This window comes from Monodelphis domestica, chromosome 2, assembly GCF_027887165.1.
Source record: "Monodelphis domestica isolate mMonDom1 chromosome 2, mMonDom1.pri, whole genome shotgun sequence".
Lineage (NCBI taxonomy): Eukaryota > Metazoa > Chordata > Mammalia > Didelphimorphia > Didelphidae > Monodelphis > Monodelphis domestica.
In genome coordinates, this window is record NC_077228.1 from 288,236,001 (window position 1) to 288,251,019 (window position 15,019).

The 15,019-nt window shown below is 47.5% G+C and overlaps 2 protein-coding genes across 3 annotated transcripts; one reads left to right on the forward strand and one right to left on the reverse strand.

Annotated features, from left to right (window-relative positions):
* The first annotated feature begins 1,626 nt into the window (after window positions 1–1,626).
* On the forward strand, window positions 1,627–7,968 carry HSP90AB1 (heat shock protein 90 alpha family class B member 1). Its single transcript, XM_056818323.1, has 12 exons — window positions 1,627–2,155; window positions 3,722–3,868; window positions 4,148–4,354; window positions 4,447–4,606; window positions 4,728–4,861; window positions 5,012–5,320; window positions 5,465–5,630; window positions 5,784–5,974; window positions 6,084–6,231; window positions 6,384–6,652; window positions 6,911–7,244; window positions 7,585–7,968. Exons 2-12 carry the CDS (start codon window positions 3,722–3,724, stop codon window positions 7,692–7,694), a joined length of 2,175 nt encoding a protein of 724 aa, XP_056674301.1. The 5' UTR covers window positions 1,627–2,155; the 3' UTR covers window positions 7,695–7,968.
* Window positions 7,969–8,021: 53 nt separating this feature from the next.
* SLC35B2 (solute carrier family 35 member B2) lies at window positions 8,022–14,397 on the reverse strand. Of its 2 annotated transcripts, none has more exons than XM_003340418.4 (4): window positions 13,396–14,397; window positions 12,652–12,845; window positions 12,375–12,526; window positions 8,022–9,692 (listed from the first exon to the last, which is right to left on the reverse strand). In XM_003340418.4, exons 1-4 carry the CDS (start codon window positions 13,404–13,406, stop codon window positions 8,754–8,756), a joined length of 1,296 nt encoding a protein of 431 aa, XP_003340466.2. In that variant the 5' UTR covers window positions 13,407–14,397; the 3' UTR covers window positions 8,022–8,753. The 2 variants fall into 2 exon arrangements, with proteins under 2 accessions (XP_003340466.2, XP_056674302.1); XM_056818324.1 differs by lacking the exon at window positions 13,396–14,397 and adding an exon at window positions 13,175–13,298.
* Between the last annotated feature and the right edge of the window lie 622 nt (window positions 14,398–15,019).

The window sequence follows — 15,019 nt, forward strand, 5'->3', positions numbered from 1 at the left end:
GCGTGAAATGACTTTGCAGATCGTTCAGTCTTCCCCCACCCTGGGAAAGGCCTGAGCCAGGCCAGAGAGGGCCCTACAGTTTCTGGAAAACTTGCATACCTTGGGGAGCCATTCTTCTCCCTCCCCCTCCCAGCAAAACAAGGATAGGTAAGAACCCGAAAGGGAAAGATGAATAGCTTCTTCTAAAGGCATCTGGAAGGAGGGTGGCCTTCCATGCTAACTCCCACAACCCAGGGGCAGGTGTGTTGGTGGGGCTGTAGCAGGTCTAGGGTTAGCTTCCAGTCAGTTCACGGGGGAGGGGTGGGGGTTGAGCCATAAAGGCAAAGATCGTGGAGGAGCCCAGCCCCTCTTTCTGTGGGAGCATCTGGGGTGAGGAAGAAAAGGGTTTAGTGGTGGGGGTGGGGGTGGGTTGGAGGGGTAGGCGGGCCAGAGGGTGGGCATGGAAGAACCGTCTTTAGTCCTTATCTGGTAGGGTTTGAGAGCTGGGGAAGGGGTGTTGAATGGAGCTAATAGTATTGCGGTTATTGAAAAGGGAAACGAAATAGGAGAGGGTGAAGCGGAGGAAGGGGGAAGTACAAACACGCATTATGCGCGCAGTATATGCTCCAGTACCCTTGCAAAGCTCTTTACAAAAGGGGAAAGCGATAGAGAATGGGTCGGAATGGAGATGCAGCTGCACGGATGGGGAGGATGCAGAGGATGCAGGGCTAGGCTACGGGGCCCTGCAGGCCGGTCCAGTATAGATCCGCATTGGCGCCTCGGCTCGCGCTTCTCCAGCCCAGGCCCCGGAGGTGGGGGGCGCCAGGAGGAGGAGAAGGGAGGGGGCGGGGCTGGGCTCGCGGGATCAGAGATGGGAGGGGGACGAGGAGAACGCGACTAGACTGGCGTGGAAACTGCTGGAAAAACCGCACCACCGCAGAGCCGCGGCTTCCGCCGCCGAGCTCCTCGAAAAAAAGTTCCTAAGAACCACCCCCTCCACCTCCTCCAGCTCCTTCCTCCTGTACTACTGCGTGGGGTGGGGCTGGGGCTGTGGGGCTGGGATGGCGGTAGAACTCTTTCCCTTGTCCATGTTCTTTAAGAGGGGTGAGGGTTTTTTGTTTTGTTTGTTTTTTAAATAAAGGGAGTTGTTTGTAAATGAAATATATCCCCGACCTTCCAAAGATGAGCCCTCACCATGCTCCACCTTCCCCTCCACGTGTGCCCCTCTCTGGGGCTCGAAAAAGCCCTTGGGGTTTTCTCCCACGCGACCCCTCGTCTCCCTTCATCCCCTACGCAGATCCCAGGTGGGCTGGAAAAGGCTCAGGCTATCTCATGGCTTAGTTGTTCCCCCCTCCCCCCTCCCCCCGCCGATATGTGGGTGGGTGGGTGGAATATGCGCTACTGGCTTAAGTGAAATGGCTGCTGGTCGTAGGCAAGGACCCCAAATCTTTCCCAAGGGCAGACCATGCCGAGGGTCTTGGGACTCCTAGACCAGCCTCCCCATTCCCATCTCCCTCTAGATACCGTTGTCTTCCCCCCCCCCCACACACACACCTCATCCTCGGCCTCCCCAGTGGAGAAGAGGATGGGAGGGGTCACTACTGCAGGGAGAATAGTATTGGCATGAGACGTTTCACAATTTACATCAGTCTACGAATGTTTCTTAAGCCCCTACCGAGGGTCAGACCCTCTAAACGCTGGGGATCCGAGAAGACAGCTCGGATCCACTCTTCTAGAAGACTACGAACAGATAATGCCCAGATAAGATAGGCGCGATATGTACAACCTTGGGCAACTCAATTTCCCTAGCTTGGGCCTCAGTTTCCCCAGGTGTAAAATAACCAGATAGTCTAAGGAAGATTCTTTCCATTTCCAGTAGGTTCGTTTCTAGAATCTACGTCTGAGTGTGTGGTTAGAGGGAGGGGGGATGGCGAGAGACTGGAGAAAAAAGACGGCTGAAACTTCCGAGGCTGCAGGTGCGCGAGCCGCGGCGGCCCCTTTAAGGCGGAGGGATTTGTCTTGGAAGCCCCGATTCGGTCGGTGCGCAGCCAATATATAGGGCGGGTGGGGGCGGCCGGCAGTTTCTCTTGTGCCAAGCTCTTCAAGCTCCTACGTCTTTGGAGCCGCTGGACTCAGCATTTCTCTGTAACGGCCTTCTTAGCCGCAACCACTCAAGGTGAGGCTTCCCCCTCCCCACTCTTTCCCACAGTTTATTTTTATTTTTTAACTTTGGGTTGCCTATTTTCATTAACGATCGATAACGCCCTTTAATACTCCCCCACCCCCATACCGCTGACCGTTCAGGTTGTAGCCAGCAACATTCCCACTTCCTTTCCCTTCTCTTTCAAGCCGCGGGAGAACTCGCGAAACGAAAGACTGGCGCGCGAGGGCCCGTTGGACGCGAGCTTTGGTCGGTCCCGGTGGGCTTGGGTTAGCACGTGGTGACCGCGCCGGGCCCCACGGGATGCTGCCATGTTGGGTGCGCGTCTCCACTTCCGGCGGCTACGGGGAACGAGAGGGGTCTGAAGCGTACATGTGGAGGGGGGCTTGTAGGGTGACTCAGCACCTGGGGGGGTCCCCACATTGGGTCTAATTTTTCTGAGTAGGCTGCGCCACTATGTCGGTCTTGTAGGTGTCTTTTCTCCCGTTCTCTCTCCCCCAGCCGCCTTGATATTTTTCGATAGGGGATATCAGAGGGGGAGGACGAAAGGGAGGAGCACGTTCTAGAACATTCCCTGAACTCCGCCCCCTCCCCTCGCGTTGGGCCCAGATTGTTCTGGAAGCTTCTGGAGCCGCACGCCCCGCCCAGGTGCCCGGATGCTAGGATGGCGCCGGAGCCCCCAAGCGGAGGTGGCGGGCACACCGTGCCCCCCTCGGCGGGGGTGTTTATCCACGGACAAGTGGAAGACCGGCCCCAGGCGGGAGCTCCGCCCTCCCAGGGCGCCTTGATTCCTTTGGGAATTCGGAGACACAAATGATGTGGCTCTTTGTCCGCATCCTTTGTCATCCCTTGTGTTAGGCCGGCCCTGATTCTGGTGTCGTCTCTACTCCCGCCCCCTCCCCCGCCGCGGCACTGTGGGGGCGGGGGAGAGCGCTCCTGACCTTGTATTTAGTTACTTTGTATTGAATGCCGTGGGGAGGGAGGCTGGCCCCACCCCATGACGGCTTTCTTGGGAGGCTGCACTAGTCTATCGAGTCTAAGCGGGGTGAACAGGGCCCCAGGGATGCTGCCCCAGGTTTCGAATGCTTGGCTGCTTCCGATTTCCTCATCTTATTAGTTGGTGCAGGAAGTCTTCCCATTTTGTTAGTGTTAACTGAGGTTGTGTACTTGTTGAGAAGAAAGGCTTATTGATCAAGCCCATCAAGAGTGATGGGCTTTTTTTTTTAACGTTTTTAGTTCTGTTGAAATATCAGTCTGGGGTTTTCCAAGTAGAATCTCTAGCATATATAAAGCAGTAACAAGGTTTTTTAGGATCTTCGTTCCCCCATGCCAATTATTGGGTGTAGTAGAGTCTAGAAAATTTAAAAATTTTTCTCTAATAAGAGGAAACCTATATTGCATATGTTTTTGGTCTCAGGTTCTTTGGACACGACAGTAAATCCAGTGTTATAATTTGTCAAATTACCAGTTAATCAGACCCGATATGGGTAGAACCTACTGTAATTTCAGATTGTAGATTCTTAAAAAGGATGAGGTGAAGATCAATTTCAGGTTGCTAATTGTTTTCCTTTATATTTGAAGATGCCTGAGGAAGTACAGCATGGAGAGGAGGAGGTGGAGACCTTTGCCTTCCAGGCAGAGATTGCCCAGCTTATGTCCTTGATTATCAACACCTTCTATTCCAATAAGGAAATCTTCCTTCGTGAGATCATATCCAATGCCTCTGATGTAAGTATTAGTGGAGATATTGTTGATGGCAAGGGTGGGCCCAGCTAGGTTTCCTTGATATTTCTATTGCCTTACTTTATGGAGGGGGATAGGAGATTCTGTATCATAGGAAAAAGGAAAGGTGGTTCAGAGACTGGTACAGGCAGTTCCTGCTAAACCTATCGACCTAGCCTGAAAAATACAATTTAAAAGATGTTATTTAGGAAGAGGGTGAGAAGACAAGGCGGGGGAGATTGTCTTGTCTTGATGTGGCATACCTGACAAGATTCTCTCCCCTAGGCTTTGGACAAGATCCGCTATGAGAGTCTGACAGATCCTTCCAAATTGGACAGCGGAAAAGAGCTGAAGATTGACATCATCCCCAATCCTCAGGAAAGGACCCTTACTTTGGTGGATACTGGCATTGGCATGACAAAAGCTGATTTGATTAATAACTTGGGAACCATTGCCAAGTCTGGTACCAAGGCTTTTATGGAGGCTTTGCAGGTATGACATCTTCAGCCTTTGTAATTGTCACCAAAGGTCCTTAATGTGAACCTTTTTCTTTATTTCTAATTTCTTTTTTTTTTTCCATGAAGGCTGGAGCAGACATCTCTATGATTGGTCAGTTTGGTGTGGGCTTCTATTCTGCTTACCTAGTAGCGGAGAAGGTTGTTGTGATCACTAAGCACAATGATGATGAACAATATGCCTGGGAGTCTTCTGCTGGTGGCTCTTTCACAGTCCGTGCTGACCATGGTGTGTAGCTTGGATTTGTTCCAAATTGGGTTAGATCACATTTCCTTTAGATTGGAATGTGTAGGATAAGTGCTTTTGTTTCTTTATCAACTAATTAACATCATCCTGTTTATTATCTCAGGTGAGCCTATTGGCAGGGGTACCAAGGTGATCTTACATCTGAAAGAAGACCAAACAGAGTATCTGGAAGAGAGGCGTGTCAAGGAGGTTGTTAAGAAGCATTCACAGTTCATTGGCTATCCCATCACACTTTATGTGAGTACAAACTAGCTTTTATACATAATCACTTCTTCAAGGAATCATTAATCTCAAGGAATATATGTTTTATCCAATTAACCATTCAGATTACCTTTACAAATCTGCACACTGATTCAAACTGAACTGTCTGTTTTTGGCTGCCCTTAGTTGGAGAAGGAACGAGAGAAGGAAATCAGTGACGATGAGGAGACAGAGGATGACAAAGAGAAAGAAGAAGATGAGCCAGCTAAAGATGAAGAGAAACCCAAGATTGAAGATGTAGGATCTGATGAAGAAGATGAAGGCAAGGATAAGAAGAAGAAAACAAAGAAGATCAAGGAGAAATACATTGATCAGGAAGAGCTGAACAAGACCAAACCCATCTGGACACGGAACCCTGATGATATCAGCCAAGAAGAGTATGGCGAGTTTTATAAGAGTCTCACCAATGATTGGGAAGATCACTTGGCAGTAAAGGTAAGAAAGCTTGAGTGCCAACTCTTGGGGTGTCTTTGAAATGTGATTCTGCTCGGATTTTCTCCATATAAAAAATCCTTTAACTCCAGGCAGCAATTTTCTGAACCACTAGAGGGAAAAAAATTGTTCTTTGCCTCCTTTTAGCACTTCTCTGTGGAAGGTCAGCTGGAATTCAGAGCTCTGCTCTTCATCCCCCGCCGTGCCCCCTTTGACCTCTTTGAAAACAAAAAGAAGAAAAACAACATTAAACTGTACGTTCGACGAGTCTTTATCATGGACAGTTGTGATGAGCTTATTCCTGAGTATCTTAGTAAGTGTTACTCTTTGTGATATTCTTGCATGGACTTATTATCAGTGTTTGCTTTGACTTTGTCAAGATTTTAACTTCTATATTTAAGCTGAAAAAATTCTCTTTAATTTCTAACAAATGGGAATTGGTTATCTTTACCCTGCTTCTCCCTAGATTTTATCCGAGGTGTGGTAGATTCTGAGGATCTGCCCCTCAACATTTCAAGAGAGATGCTGCAGCAGAGCAAAATCCTGAAGGTCATCCGTAAAAATATTGTCAAGAAGTGCCTAGAGCTCTTCTCTGAACTGGCAGAAGATAAAGAGAATTATAAAAAGTTCTATGAGGCCTTCTCAAAAAACCTCAAGGTGAGGATCTCTAGTTTGTTAAATGCCATTTTGGGGATAAGTGTGTCAGGCACATTACCAGATATATTTATTAATATTCGATTTTGTATTTTCTCCTTTTTCCCCGAAGCTTGGAATCCATGAGGACTCTACCAATAGGCGCCGTTTATCTGAACTATTGCGTTATCACACATCTCAGTCTGGAGATGAGATGACTTCTTTGTCTGAATATGTGTCCAGAATGAAGGAATCCCAGAAATGCATCTATTATATCACTGGTGAGCTGAGACTGAGCCTTCTAGCTTTAGGTCTTTGAGGGTGGGGGCAACAGCAGTTCAGAATATTGATGGTGAAGTCAAGGCATTACATTGTAGGATGTGGGGTAATGGTCATAACATGTCTCCATTGACTTTTTTTTTATGGCTTACAGGTGAGAGCAAGGAACAAGTGGCCAACTCTGCTTTTGTTGAACGGGTACGGAAACGTGGTTTTGAAGTAGTATACATGACAGAGCCCATTGATGAGTACTGTGTGCAGCAGCTAAAGGAGTTTGATGGGAAGACCCTTGTTTCTGTTACTAAGGAAGGGTTAGAACTTCCAGAGGATGAAGAAGAGAAGAAAAAAATGGAGGAAAGCAAGGCAAAATTTGAAAACTTGTGCAAGCTAATGAAGGAAATTCTGGATAAGAAGGTTGAGAAAGTAAGTAAACCTTACTTTGTAAAGATAACTTACTTTTTTGTTTGCCTTGGAGAAATGATATCTTGGATTTATTTTTAATCATTGCAGGCAGTGCTTTGACCATTTTTTAAAACCATTTTTGTGTGCTGGAAAGCCATTTCATAATTTGCTATAAACTTATATCTAGAGAGATGCTACCTTCTGGCTCACTCTCAGGGCCACTGTTTCTACCCACAGGGCAACTGCTACTTAGAAATTAACATTGAACATTGTTCATAGGTGACAATCTCTAATCGGCTGGTGTCTTCACCCTGTTGCATCGTGACTAGCACATATGGTTGGACAGCCAATATGGAACGCATCATGAAGGCACAGGCATTGAGAGACAACTCCACAATGGGTTACATGATGGCCAAGAAGCACTTGGAGATAAACCCAGATCACCCCATTGTGGAGACTCTCAGGCAGAAGGCTGAGGCTGACAAGAATGACAAGGCTGTGAAAGATCTGGTGGTGCTGCTTTTTGAGACAGCTCTGCTGTCTTCAGGTTTCTCCCTTGAAGATCCCCAGACTCACTCAAACCGAATTTATCGCATGATTAAGCTAGGTCTTGGTGAGTACTATATGTCAAGTGTAAGAAAGGCAAGCAATATGATCCAGGGGCTTAGAATCCTGGCTGAGACTCAGCATTGTATGACCCCAGGGTGAATCACTTAACCTGTGGGGCTATAAAATGGGAAAATCATAAAGGGCTTTATAAAACTTTGAGGCAGTGCCCTTTTTAACAATTTGACAACTGAAGGGTGGCTAAGTGATTAGCTGGGGGGAGGATATAAGCAAAGGCTGTATTACCAATTTGTAATTGCCCTTTGAATCTCTTGGTAGATCATTCAGGAAAACTGCCTTGTCTTGTTATCCTTGAGATTTATAAAAATCTGCCCATTTCTCTTCAGGCATTGATGAGGATGAGGTGACAGCAGAGGAGCCCAGTGCTGCTGTTCCTGATGAGATTCCCCCACTTGAAGGTGATGAAGATGCATCCCGCATGGAGGAGGTGGATTAAAAAGAAACCTCTGCATAAGACCCCAGCCTCTGTATAGTTTCCCATGTTTCCCACAACCGCAGTAGAGGCCCTGTCCTGCCTGGCTCCATCTGCCAATGTCTAGTGGTGTTTTTTTTCCCCCTTCTGTTTTCCAGTGTATTAGGGCAGGGCTTACAGGGTCCCTGTTACCCCTCCCCCCATGTGGGGAGTAGGATGTTGTGTATTGTGGGCTGTTTGTTTATTTGTTCTGAAATTAAAGTATGCAGAATAAAGAGAATGCCGTTTTTACACAGAACTTTTTGGTTTTGAAGGGAGAAATCCTGGGTTAAAGAAAGGGAGACCTCACTATTACTTGAAAACCTGAGTTTTATTGGGGGGGGGGAGTGAATATATTTACCCAATGATCACCGAAACATTTTTTGGCAGTGTCTGGGAATATAGTTACAAGTAGTCTGCTTGGTAGTGAGGTTGTAACTGGTAGGCTGCTCCCGCTTATGCTCCCACCCCTGTACCCAATGCATACACAGGGTCGATTTCCCCCTTGCAGCATTTTTTTTTAATTGAGAAAAAGTTACATTTTAAAGTACCAAAATTTGGGGCTCAGTGCAGTGGGGGGTGTTAAGAGCCTATAAACTGGTTTGGAGAGGCCATCTTCAGCAGCCTTCCTTCCCACTGGGGGACCAGCAGCAATCTAGAACCTTTGTGCTTTTCTCACCTGGGAAGGAATATGTAGCTCTCAATGGTCAGGAGATGGCCAGAGCTAAATAATGTTGAGCTGGTCTGGCACTGGGGGTGTGGGGGAGGTGGCCAGGGGCAAGTTGAAGTACAGTAGAAACCAGTCAGCAGGGGGCACTAGCAGTTTAATAAACTGAACACTGAACTGGGGGAGGGTTGGGTTCATAAGAAAACCAGTACCTTGAAATCAGGACTCATGATTCTTAAGGCAAAGGTGGAGGTTGCCCCCAGGCCCCAACATTTGCTGGAGCTGGTGTGTGACTTAGAAAACACTGTTCTCCAGCCATAAAAGGAAGATTTGAAAAAATATGTGGTTACTTCCTAAACACTGCATTTTCTCAAGTCTCAGACCTTTTGTATTGGAGCCTCATTTGGAGCTACCTTCTTTCCCCGCTGCTTCAGGCGCCCTTTGGCATACACACGAAGGAAGAGTGCAGCAAAGACAACAGCCATGCCTAGACCCCCTACTACAGTGACTGTGTGGTCATAAATGAGACAGGAGAGAAAAATAGCAAAGGCCTGGCGGAGGGTCATGATAATTGTGAAAGTGGCAGCACCAAACTGCCCAATGGTGTAGAAAATGAAGAGTTGGCCAAAGGCTGAACAGATGGATAGTAATAGGGCATGGGCAGCAAACTCTGTGTGTCGCCCCATGAATCTCATTGCCTCCAACAGAGCTCCTTGCTGTATCAGTGAGCCCATTGTGAAGAGGCAAGAAAAGAGGTTGACCCCAAACATCATCTGCACTGAGGACATCTTGTAAGCAAAAAGAGCATCTTGCCAATTGGAGGTAAAGCTGTCAAAAATGATGTAGCCAGCAAGCAGGATGAGGCCTGAGAGTGTGGTGGCTGGGGAAATAGAGTGCTCATGCCCATTGGACAGCAGGAACATGCTTACCCCAACAGAAATTAGGCCAGCAGTCAAGTATTCCCAGTGCTCATAGCTACGATGGGATACCAGTTTGCCCATTAGCATTACAGGGATCACCTTGGACGCCTTTGCCAGCACCTGTGTGGGGAAGCTGACAAACTTGAGGGCCTCATACTGGCACCAGCTGCTAAGGATGTTGGAGAGGCTTGCAAAAGAATATCGGTACATGGGTGCCCCATGCCTGGGTTGTTTGCAGAGCATACAACACAGGCCAGCTACCATCAGTGCCAGCACTCGGTTCATCAGCACCAGGAACTGGGAGTCGGTGAATCGTTCTCCAGGCATTTTATCTGTAGCCCCATAGTTTCGTGTCATGACTCGCTCCTGAAGTACACCCCAAGTAAGGTATGACGCCTGAGAGAAATGGGAGAGAAAAGTTAGGAATCCATTGTGAGGGTAGAGGGGAACTAGAGTGGAGAGAAATATAGACAGGAAAGGGGAAAACTGGGAATGGGGAAGGAAGAGGTGAGATTGAGTCCAGGACTTTTAAAAGTGAAGTCAATAGCACTATTAAAAAAAAAAAACAATTATTTCCTTATAAACACATATAGGGATTATTTCCACTCCATCTATATATTTGCTTCATGTGGAATCAGTTCTGGGTCCATTTTCTTGGGTCATGCTTCCAGAAAGCCTGGCACGACTGTAAAGGGCTATAGGTGGCTGGCCACTGCTACCCTAAGTGACTGGGGGAAGAAAAAAAAAGAAAAGCACATGCTCCTGACTTGTTCTCAGAATGTTCTAATTGCCACTTGGTTACTGTGTCCTTATTATGACTTGGCCCTCATTAACTTCCAATTCTTTATACCTCATCTAATACATTTGATTTTTAATTCTTTAAAGAAGTGCAAAAATATTTAAACTTCCCTAATTTGCCTTGATAAAGGTGAAATCATAATACTCTGAGACTTAATTTGTCAAATATGGGGGGATCAATAGAGAAGGGGGTATGTGTGTACAATCACAAGTCAGAGATGTTAATCAGTACAAGTATTTTTGAAATAGGCATTTATTATCTTATGCAACTATGGAAGGCTGAGGGGGAGGCAGAGGAAGGGATTATTCTTTTTTTTTTTTAAAATAAAAACCCTCACTTTCCTGTCTTGGAACTAATACTGTGTATTGGTTCCAAGGCAGAAGAGTGGTAAGGGCTAGGCAATGGGGGTTAAGGGACTTGCTCAGGGTCACACAACTGGGAAGTGTCTGAGGCCACATTTGAACCTAGGCCCTCCCATCATTAGGTCTGGCTCTCCACTGAGCTACCCAGCTGCCCCCTACCTAGAAGGTACATTGTCTGCTTTGAGATCACAAAGCAGCAATGATTGAATCTAGGTTTTCTGTCTCTACTATGATCCTCCATGGCCAGCATCTTATTTGGGAAAATAGATCTTAAAGGGAAGGAGAAGAATGAAGAGGCTGTCAACACAAGCTGAAAATATCCATTACCCTCTTCTCTCAAATGATCTCATTTCTAGGTTTTCATGAGATCACTCTCTTGGTTCTTTTCCTGCCTGTCTTACTGGCCCCTCTCAGTCTCCTTTAGTGGATTTAGGGGACAGGTCATGTCCACTAATGGTGGGTATCCTCTAGGGCTCTGTACTGGGTCCTCTTTTCCCTTTATGTTATTTCACTTTCATCATCTCATCAGCTCTTTCTGTCCTCTGACACTGCCACCACTTTGATGACTATTTCAAAAGCTGGTTGATCTCTGTGCCTCATGTATAAGCATTCCAATCCACCCTCCTATCAGTTGCCAAACGATCTTAATGGGCAGATTTTACTGACCATGTCACCCCCTCACTCAATAAACTTTAGTGGATCCCTATCTCCTCTAAGATCAAATGTCCTTTGTTTAGCATTCAAAGTCCTTCATTCACTTGTCTTCTACCTTATACCTCTCTGCTTACTCTGTGATCCAATGATAATGGCCTCTTTGCTATTGTCAAATAAGATACTTTGCCTCCCAGCACTGAGCATCTTCACAGGGCTCTCCCTCCTCTCCATCTTCTGGCTTCTTTCAAGTTCCAGCCAAAATTCTATTTCTTTATGGAGAAGCCCTTCTTGATCTCCATCAATTTTAGCACCTTGCCTCTATTAATCATCTCCCAATTTATTCTGTATATGGTTTGTACATTGTTGTTCACATGTTGTCTTTCAAACTATTAAGACTGTGAGCTTCTTAAGGGCTGAGATTATCTTTTGCTTTATAATCTTGGCACTTAGCACAGTTGTCTTCCACACTAGAGTTGCTTAGTATATGCATGCTGACTGACAAGCTACAGAAGTACTCACTCCTTAACCCAACTTTACAGTCTTAAAGCACAGATTACTAGGGAGAAGGGGCTATATATGCAACTGATGGAGAATCAGCTTTCCTTATTCTTCCTCCTGTCCCTTTTCTCCCACTTTGCCTTTACCAGCCTTAATACTCAGTCAGACACACTGGTAATGAGGGAAAACAACAGAGGAAAGAGTGCCCCCGCCCTTAGGAGAGCTTGCCATTGACAGGGTAACAGTCATTTCGGAGAGGGCAGCTAGGTGACAGAGATTAATGCTAAACTTGGAGGCAGGAAGACCTCAGTTCAATTTATGTCAGACACTAATTTAGCTATGTGATCCTGGGCAAAGCACCTAACCCGTCTGCCTCAGTTTCTTCAATTATAAAATGAGGTTAATAATAGTACCTACTTTGCAGGGCTGAAAATGAGGATCAAAGGAGATAACTGATTTATAAAGTACTTGGTACAGTGCCTAGAACATACTAGTTGCTATAGAAATCCTTCCCTCTTTTTCCTAATCTGACCTTGGTGTCTATATCCATTCCGCTCCTGCCAAATATGTGATGGAAAGTGGAGCACAATTTGGGAACTCTGGGATTCATGCTAATGGCAAAACTAACCTACTGTTGATACATAAGTTAAAGAAAGCCAAAAAGATAAAAAGAGAAATCCAGTTAACTGGTACTTCCCCTACCTCTAAGCAGCTACTTCATACAAAATCTTGGACCCCATTCATGCTGGAGTTAAACTGACCTACCTGAAGCCCCCCAGCACAGAAAAGAAGCTTGAGGAACTGCCGTGTTCGAGTGGTTTCTGTCAGGTCTTGTCTCGGGGTTGGGGGCTCATCTGAAGGCTTGAGCTCATTGCCAAAAACACAGTCCCGAATAATAGGGAAGCAAAGGCCTCGGCCTGGGGAAGGATCAGTAGGGTCAGGTTCAATGTTATAGTCTCCCATCTCCTCCATCATGAACCCACTGTACCCAAACACCCCTGTGCCAGCCCTCTGCCCCAGGACCCCATCTTCTCAAACACACCTGTCTCTAGATAGTTTCTGCGCCTGAAGTATTGGACCAGGAAGTAGCCAGGCACCATCAGGCTAGCGTAGCCGGCAGCATTCACAAGGAATCTGACGAACCAGAACTGGGTCCAGCGTTCTGAGGCACCCTCTGGCACCTCTCCTCCCATTCCCAGAATGGGGAAAGTGGCCAGCACCAACATTGACCACCACCTGCAAGGTAAAAGATGAAAACACCTATGTGTGAATCAATGGGGTCTCTTCCTCCATCTCCACTGAGCTCTTAAGGGGCAGCTCCTATAGGTGAAAAGGCTTTTCCCATCCTTCACTCAGATTTGGGTCCCAAGTGGCCTCTATTCAGGGGGGGAGAATGAGGAGACCCCCCGAAGCGCCTTCTTTTCCTCCAGGCAGAACAAAGATGCTTTCTTGGAGGGGGCGGGGGAAGAAGGCAGCCTTTCCAGTAGGGCTCTCCTCCCTCCTCCCTAGGGATGGGCCCGCCCCTCTGGCTACACAGGCCCCCTCTGTTCCTAGCTCGGGCTCACCGAGCATCCGTTCACACCACAGCTGGGCACTGATCTCACGACCACCCATCTCCTCCTTCCCTCTCTCTCTTTTCTCTCTCCTTTCTCTTCTCCTCCCTACCGATCCCCGCCATGGGTTTCCTTCCATCCAGCTCAGTTCTGGGCTGTCTAAGCTACGAGGGCGATCACGTGGAAGATGAGGGGGTGGGTCACGTGGGGGGGGCTCGGCCGCCCGGGCTCACCTGCGTTCCATGGTCGCTGCCGCCGAGGGGGAAGGGGGGGGAGGGGAACCCGGGGCACGCGGGGGAGGGGGAAAGGGGGAAGGGGAGGTTTCTGAGGTTCCCGGGGAGCCGTCGCCGCAGCCGCCGCTTCCTCCTCCTCTTCCCCTAGACTTGAGCAGCCGCCGGAAGTGTCATCCGACAGCCTCTCCGCCTCCCGGGGCTCCTCCGGCTTCTGCCACGCAACACAGCCTCGAGCAGGCGCCGCCTCCGCTGCAGCGCCGCCCGACGGATGGGAGGGGGAGTGCAGTCCGAAGAGGGGGTTGGTGGGAAAGGCTGGCGAATGGGGAACCTGCTTCGCGGCACCCCTTCGTGATCGACTAGGTAGCGTCAGTGCCGTAGCCAGCCTCTAGGCCGACTAGAACCTTGCCCGCAGCGCCACCTCGTGTTCTGAGAAGGGAACTCCAGCTCCGAAGCACATTCTGCTCCTCAGGATGCCCAGTCACTGGAAATTTGCAACCCCCTTGCCACGCTTGTGTTCCCCTGAGAACCCCCAGATCGTTTTCTTCTTACTTAACTCACCCCTTCTCCCCACTCTTCCCCAGGAGCAATGAAATCTTCCTTCCACACATTCACCATTTGGGACATCAATTTCTTTCTCTAAAATGAAGGAGCTGGACTAAAAGTTTTTTTTGGCATTTCCAAGCTTGGTTGTGTAGACCCCATTTGTTCCATTGGCTGAAACCTCCCTCTTCCCTACCCCACCTTGTTCCCCGGCATGCTTGAGTCCCAGTTTCTACAGGAAACCTTTCCCATTCGTCCTAATTTCTAGCAATTTCCCCTGTTATTTCCAGTTCATTCTGGATATAATTTGTTCGGTCACAGATGGTTCTTTGCATACTGTCTCCTTCATTAGACTATAAATACCTCGTGGGCAGGATATGTCTATTGCCTTTCTTTGTGATCCCAGCTTTCAGCACAGAGCCCTTCATAGTGGTCACAGGTACTTAATAAATGTTTACTGACTTCACAGAACCACACACACACACACACACACTCTCTCTCTCTCTCTCTCTTTCTCTCTCTCTCTCTCTCTCTCTCTCTCTCTCTCTCTCTCTCTCTCTCTCTCTCTCTCTCTCTGTCTCTCTCCTCTCCTCTCTTAGTTGACATATTTCTTCATGCTCTAATGGAATGAATTGGATTTGGTGTCAGAAGACAGAAGATCAAGTCATTTCCTCTGAGCCTGTTTCTTCATCTGTAAACTGAAAGGGGAATAAACATATATATGTATATATACATGTATCAGGCACTAAGCTAAGTGCTTTATACATTTTGATCCTCAGGACTAACCTTCAGAAGTAGGTGCTCTAATTATCCTCATTTTATAGTTGAGAGGACTGAGGCAGATAGAATTTGTGACTTCCCTAGGGTCACCCAGCTAGTCAGGGTCTTGAGGCAAGATTTGAACCAAGGTCTTCCTACCTCCAAGTTCAGCACCTTACACTCTGTCACCTAGCTGTCCTCTCTCTATGGCTGCTCAAATGGCAAGCTCTCCTAAGAGCAAGGGCTCTCTTTCCCTCTTACTCTGTTGTTTATCCTCAGTACCAAAGGTGCTGAATGGGGTATTTAGGATGGCAAAAAGTAAGAG